The 7,189-nt window shown below is 33.1% G+C and overlaps 1 protein-coding gene across 1 annotated transcript; it reads right to left on the minus strand.

Moving 5' to 3' along the window:
* Positions 1-343: 343 nt before the first annotated feature.
* On the minus strand, positions 344-6,492 carry LOC133669979 (uncharacterized). The gene is made up of 8 exons (XM_062090349.1): positions 6,354-6,492; positions 6,014-6,037; positions 5,500-5,605; positions 5,278-5,346; positions 4,281-4,774; positions 2,649-2,910; positions 1,096-1,304; positions 344-593 (listed from the first exon to the last, which is right to left on the minus strand). The coding sequence occupies exons 1-8, from the start codon at positions 6,356-6,358 to the stop codon at positions 527-529; spliced, it is 1,236 nt and encodes a 411-aa protein (XP_061946333.1). The 5' UTR covers positions 6,359-6,492; the 3' UTR covers positions 344-526.
* Positions 6,493-7,189: the final 697 nt, after the last annotated feature.

Genomic DNA, 7,189 nt, shown 5'->3' on the forward strand with positions numbered 1-7,189 from the left:
GATTTATTATTATTATTATATTTATTTCATTTATATGGTGACTTTTGTTATTTCAATCATGTGTTGACACATGATAAAAGAATTAAGTCCTTTTCATGAAAGAATACCAATCAGCATGCAAGTTTTTCAATAAACATCTTCTTTGCAGGGGATTTGCTACTGCAAGTTACAACTAATTGCATGTGGCACAGGTTCCTCACGCAATCTAATGACAGAAAAACATACGGCTAATTTCCTTCAAGTCATTACACAAACAAGGATGCAAATTGGCCGGTGGCTCAACCTACGAGGTCTAGTTCAAGAACTCATTAAACGATCACATCAGCAGGAAAAGAGGAGAGCATATAAAGCAGCACTTAATTACTGCAATTATCATAGCCATAAATGGTTGTCAGTGTCATCGTGAACAACAGAACAGGCACACCAAGTTTTATGAAAGCTGGAAATTTATGAGTAATTATCATCTCAGGAATGGATAGCTAAGAAAAGCATAAAAGGAGGTGAACAACATTTGATCCAGTTGCCCTTATTCCTCTTCCTCGGCCTCTTCCAGCCAATTAACGAAGGGCTCCAGGGCCTTCACAAAGGTTTGTCTACAAATTTCCCAAGAACAAGAGAGAGATTAGCTTCATTAATGCAGCACAAACTGTCAAATTAAGAATATAATAAGCTAAACTCATGTTAAATATAAAGAAGACTAGACCAAACACGCAATGTATATAGAATTGGTATGAAACCAAGCCGCTCTGCCTTTCCATGTCATAATGGAAGGTTAAATAATGCATTTTCAACTCGTAAGAAAGATGTTATACCAGGTTTTCTGTTTTTTATTTCTAATTATTATTGCGCTACAAATGAAGAATTCATCCCACTGTATGCCTTATTGATCCCCTCAGATTTTAATGAGAACAAAGTGATTTAAAGAATATAGAGCTTAATGCCAGTACAAGATGCCAAAAGTGAAGAAACTGGATGGAATGAAGTGAATTACACAGCACACCTCCAGAGAATTATTATTTTTTTCTAATTCAGTTAATAATGAGCCTTGTTTGTTTTTATGTTGCCTGATAGAGTTTATGAATTAAGCTTGCATACCTGCCCTTGGGGTTTGTTCCTTTGCGGAACCAATGCAGAATGGTGTCTTCTGCAAGCACATCCTGATCATAGAGAGACCTCACTATCTCAGGAAATAGCTTCATCAACTTAGCATCCTCATAGCATTGCATCTGAACTTTATACACGAGTTCCAACTCAAGTTTTCCATTGGTGCAGAATGTATTTAAGAGTTGAGCCCATGTCTTTACCTGCTTGATGAAAGAAAACCCGTCACAAAGACAACATTATTTCATTAAAATTACAACTGGTGACCTATTCAATAAAATGAAATGTAGTTGCCACATGTTGACAGGGAACTTCACACTTAAATAAATGTATCCAGGTAACCGTAACACGCAAGATCTTTAAAATCCAGCTCTCCTTTTCTTCACATATATACAATTAGTCCACCAAACTACATGCTGAAATAAGGTAGCCTTGACATGAAATGTGAAAGCACTCAAAAGTTCACAAAAATGCTGCCCCAGTAACCATTAGAAATTCAAGGCAAAAGGTAAACAAGAATGGCTACCCTAGGATTTGAGATTTCACAGTAACTTGAAACTCAAACCAATTGATCAATAGAAGAAAAAAAAAAGTACTATGAAATTTAAATTTTTTCTTAACCGACTCTGGACAACACAACCCACTTAAGAAAAAAAAATATCAATAGGCTAAGCCTTCCTACCATGTCATGCACTCAGTAATCAGCACGTTATGAAAAAAGAGAGATTCTCCGCATGAACCAACATTACAATTGTACACAAGAACCAGTTAACAAGAAACTTGGTGTCTCTAGGTAAAGACCAGCACAAAACAAGCTTCTAAATGAACTCATGGAACTTAAAATAAAATGTGATCAGCAAATGAAAACTACTTGCAAGTATAACAAGTACAAAGAAAAAATAGGATCAAATCTAGTTATGCAAACAACAAAAGATGCAAAATTATTGTATTTTTGTGGACAAGGGTATTTCTGTCATTTCCAGATTTGTTGATAATCTGTATAATTCTCTAGGTCTGGGTTTTATTTGTATTTTATTAGCTCTAAAGTAATTAGCTTTACTAGGTTTTTCCTTTCCTAAATAAAACCATTAGTATTTCTTAAATAGGATAATAAATCCTTGTTGGAACAGAGAGAGCCTTTATGAATAAAATTTCCAGCAGTTTGCTTTTGATCGAGCAACTCAATCTTCTCTTAGGTGTGCTTCCTATGAATACTAGGTGTGAATCACATTCCAGGAGAAAACACAACACGCATCAATAATCACTAAACAGCCTCCCAAAAATACCTAATCAACCCTACAAAAATTACCCATCAAAGTAAAATCCCCTAAAACTCAATTATATTACTGTTCAAACAGCACCTAAATTCAGACCCAAACAAGCACCTAAGTTGTCCTGCATCTAGTCAATTTTCCTTTCCAACTGAAGAGAATTCCATTCATTTGCGTCAACCTGAGGTCATTTTCCATTTTCCATAGATTAAATGGAAAATGACCTCAATGTTGTTCATAAAATGAGTCAAAAACAAGGTTGTGCTTAAGCCATACCTGGCGCAAAGCTGAATTGGCGTTCTGCTGCTGATTCTTGCCAGACCATTGAACAGCATCCATTAATACATCCCACAAAATACGCACAATTTCAATATCTGGTAGCTTAGCATCTTTAACTCGTTGTTTCACAGTGTCTATGACTTCAGATATGTCAGCTTCCTCTGCTATCTGAGTTGTTAATGCAGATTTCATTTCCTTCAACTTCACCTCAAATATTTTCTTTTCATTATATTCAACCAGAGGTATCAGTCCTTCCTTGCTGAAAATCAACAATGATTAGATATACACAAGTTCCAGATTATAAGTAAAAAAAAAAAAAACAGCAACAATGAAAGAAAATGCATGCCAAAACAAGTGCTAGGGAAGCACAAAGACTATAGATTTGCACATGCTTTGAGAACAAGAGAGTTTTAGATGGACAAGTTATCATGCAATTGAATATACAATTCATTTGTGCATAATTTATCTTCCTTGAACTCTTATAATCATTTCCATCTAAGTGAAGAGTTTGAGTGCATCGTTGGAACATATAAGCCAAAGAACTTAAATTGACAAACTTGTACAAAAAGTCAATTGGGAAAAATTAGTATCTCAAAATCTAAACATGGAAAAAATTATCACGGAGTTAATTCACTAAACAATAACGAGAAAAGCTACTTGTATCAAAACTTGCCTACCACATATCATGACCAAAACCAAACAGCATCACACCAATTATTTCACAGCAAACATTTTAGTTATCTTTTTCTTTGGCAAATTTCATTGAGCATAGAAACTAGCACTACTTTTCTGCTTTAAGCTACAATTATGTTTTAGTTAATGTTTTGTCAAGGGAGATCAACTGACTAACATTTTCATCAAAACTTCTCAAGACATATAACGCACCCAAAAATACACAAATCACCAAATCTCACCACACCTGCACAATACCAATGTTGGGCCCAAATATTTGTTAGATCGAGCATCTATAAATAACCTTTGTTATCTCAGCGAAAAGTTTTTCCACCCAAATAATTAATAATGATTAAATGAGTAAAACCATTCAACTCCAATCAGAAAAGCTGAAACATGTCAGGCTCTATTTCATTCCCAGATAATGAAGCAACACACCAATAATCACAAATGTATTCGCCAATTTCCAAATTCAACCACTAAAATTCTATTTATTTATTTATTTCCAAAACAATGAGATCTTACTATTTGCAAATGACAAGAATACAGTCCATTTCTGGAAATGACCAAGGAGGAAGCCGTCATCCAAAGACACATCACAAATTCCATTGTAATCGGGCAGTTAAACAGGTGACAAACTGAACCACAATTCTCCACATGAAACAACTAACAAGAAAAAGACTAAAAAATTGAGCAGAATTCACATGTACCAAAAATTCATGTATTGTTTCCATGGCCATGAAACATTATATATCCTATCAGCAACACAAAATCAAAGGGTTTAAAAGGCTAAATCCACAAATGCAATAAAGACCCACAACAATTTCATCAACCAGCATTACAAAGTGTAGATTTGCATTTAGAAATACAAAAAAGTTTAAAAATTGCAAGAAAATTATAAATTATCTCAAAAAGGATTTCATTCTGCTATCAAGGAGGAAGTGAGGGAAAACTCACGCGAAATGCTCAGAGAAACCTTCAGCAGATCGCTTCGCAGATGGGAAGAACTCTAGAAGGTTTTCCTCCATTTTTCCCCGTTTCAGAATTGAAATCAGATCATCAAGGCTATTATCAACCAGATACACCTTGAAGAAGTCTGTTATAAATGAGAGAACTATCCCTTTGGACACAAGGTTATCCTTAAGCAAAGGCTGGAAAACAGTCTCTGGTGGCAGCCCAGATAATTTCTGGGAGAATGCAAGTGCCGTGAAAATGGCCAGCTTCTTCCTTTCATTTTCTTCAAAAAGTTCCAGCGACTGCAGGAATCTTCGCATAACATTTTCAAGGTTCTTTATGAGAAATGGCCTGCGCCTCAGAATTTTCTGTATGTAGATTACAGATGGTAAAATGACTTCCCGTGTAGGCTCACAATCTATTATAGAGTAAGGATGGCGCTCCCCTTCATCAGGTTTTGTTGTGCCAGGTTGTGTGCGGCCTCCTGTGAAAACAACCTGCATTTATATATGATAAATTAGATTGGTTGAGAATTTAAGAATTTACTTCAGGTGAAAATATAAGGACACTATTATTAACATATTTCCATATATTGCATAGATTAGCATCTTCATTACTAATGTTGAGCTGATGCATTTAGCTCTCAACAACATTTCCTTTGGCATTTAGAAAAGAGAAATCAAGTTAAAAAAAATGAACTTGGAACTCGAAGGTAACTTGTAGAATTAGTATAGCATGATTCTATAAAACACCCCATTTCCTGCAAAAGTAATCCCATGCTTGCAAATCCAAAGTATTTGACCCTGCATTTTTTAGCAAGATGCTGCTTTTATGTTCTACAAATAGACCACCAGCAAGTATATGCAAAAAGATATAACTTCCCTTAAATCTATTTTTTTCACTAGGATCAACATTCTTGAATCCAAAAAAAAACCCAATAAAACTAGCAATGAAATGTTCCCTTCAATAAAAGTAGATTTATAATAAATGGAGAGCTTGCCTCAAAAAAGGTGTCACCGTATCTTGAGAAGTTAAGGTCTGAGGATTCAATGCTCTTAGCAACAAGTTCCTGCACATAGGGAATATCAATAAGAGCCAAGAACATGAACCAGTCATGCAACAAGAATAGGAAGGCAACAAAAAAGAAAAGGCGGTTAATGTCTATAAGATTTAGAAACAACAAGAGAAAAGGAAGGCAAGAAAGAAAGAAAAAGGAAATTACCAAATCACCAGCATTATCCAAGTATATCTGGACCACTGCATCAGCAAATGCTGCAGGGTCCAGTGGTGCAGCGATATTCCGTTTGCGGGTCTTAATCCGCGTGCCACTGAAAGTAGGAAGGTTGGGTCAAGAGGTATTACATAAAACAAATATATGAAAATCAAGACATCCAAAACAAGAACAGACACGATCAGTTTTTTAACATATACTGGGTCCATATATATAAACAAGCAGCATAAACTAAAAACTAGAAGTGTGATAAACCTATTTCGAATCTGAATTTGAAGACTGAAATTTGATCAGTATCGGTACTAAATCATTCAAAAAAATGATAAACAATAAAAAAAAAAAAAACACAATTCACTGACTAGGACCCAGGAACCGGAACTCTCCCACTGATAATTGCATGTTTGTCTTAGAATACATGATCATATCCTATAATTTAATTGGGAAATAGCCAAAGCCAAAAATAAACCCCCCCCCCAAAAAAAAAAAAGAAAAGAAAAAAACTTACCCAAGAGTGGGTCTCTCCTTCGAGCTGCGAATAAGAAAAAATAAAACCTATCAGGAATATTAAAAATAAAATATATAAAAAGCCATCTCAATTTTCTATTACAAATTCCACAACTCAAAAGAACAGAAACAACTATCATCACACATGATAAAGGAGAAACAACATGTAAAAAAGAATTAACATGTAAAATAATCAAGAAGATATCCCAAATCTAAAAACCCTAATAGTAAAAGAAACAGAAAAAAATAGAAAATGATATTTTGAAGGAAACGGCGAAGAAAAAGAAACAGATCGGCAAGTAAATATGAATATTTACAGATTGAGAGAAAGATGTATGAACCTCATAAACCAAGATGAGAGAGGGATCGGAGAAGCAGAGAGTATCTCTGAGATTTGGGAGTGAGATTTTAGAGAGACTTTTTTTTTTTGGTAAGGCAGAGTATGGACAGTGATAGTGTCACTCTTTATTTTTATGTCTTTACCAACGCCATGCAACAAAACATCTTCACAACCTATTTTTATTTAATTTTAAATTTATTAAAATAAATATTTATAAAAATTCAAATTAATTAAATCATAAAATAAAAAACAAAATTCAATCAAGTTTCTTTATTTATATGTTTTTTATTTGACGAAGTCATGATTTTTTATTAACAATATTTTTTTAATAAAAAACATAGAGCGACTAAAAATACTACACAAAATTGAGATGATTTAAAATTTAAAAGAAAAAAGTATTTTTTATTAAAAAGTTTATAAAAATGTTATTAGAAGGATGAATTTTTGTATAAAAACTTATCATATAAAAAAGTTTTTAACCAAAAAAATATCTTAATGTATATGATTGTATGAAAAAATAAAAGTAATTAATTACAAAAAATAATATAAAAATTAATATACATATATATATTATTCTCATTTAGTATTTATGTATAATTATTTTTGAAAAATTCTAAATCTTTAAAAACAAAAACTGAACCAAGAAAAAAATTTAAATAACCTATTTCAGTTTTAAAAGTTTAAAACTAATTACTCGGGACTGAACTGAAGCAAATCATTTTAATGTGCTGATATCAAAAATAATTTTTAAAAAATAAAAAAAAAATATTATTTTGATGCATTTTCGAGTGAAAAGTATTTTGAAAAGCAACCGCAACCACACTTGCAAACATGTTC

Source organism: Populus nigra, chromosome 12 (genome assembly GCF_951802175.1).
Source record: "Populus nigra chromosome 12, ddPopNigr1.1, whole genome shotgun sequence".
Lineage (NCBI taxonomy): Eukaryota > Viridiplantae > Streptophyta > Magnoliopsida > Malpighiales > Salicaceae > Populus > Populus nigra.

Coding starts and splice junctions, on each gene's coding strand:
- LOC133669979 (XM_062090349.1), bottom strand. Junction 2,911..4,280: donor GGTTTCTCTGAGCATTTCGC/GTGAGTTTTCCC, acceptor GTTGATTTTCAG/CAAGGAAGGACTGATACCTC. Junction 1,305..2,648: donor CCAATTCAGCTTTGCGCCAG/GTATGGCTTAAG, acceptor TTCATCAAGCAG/GTAAAGACATGGGCTCAACT.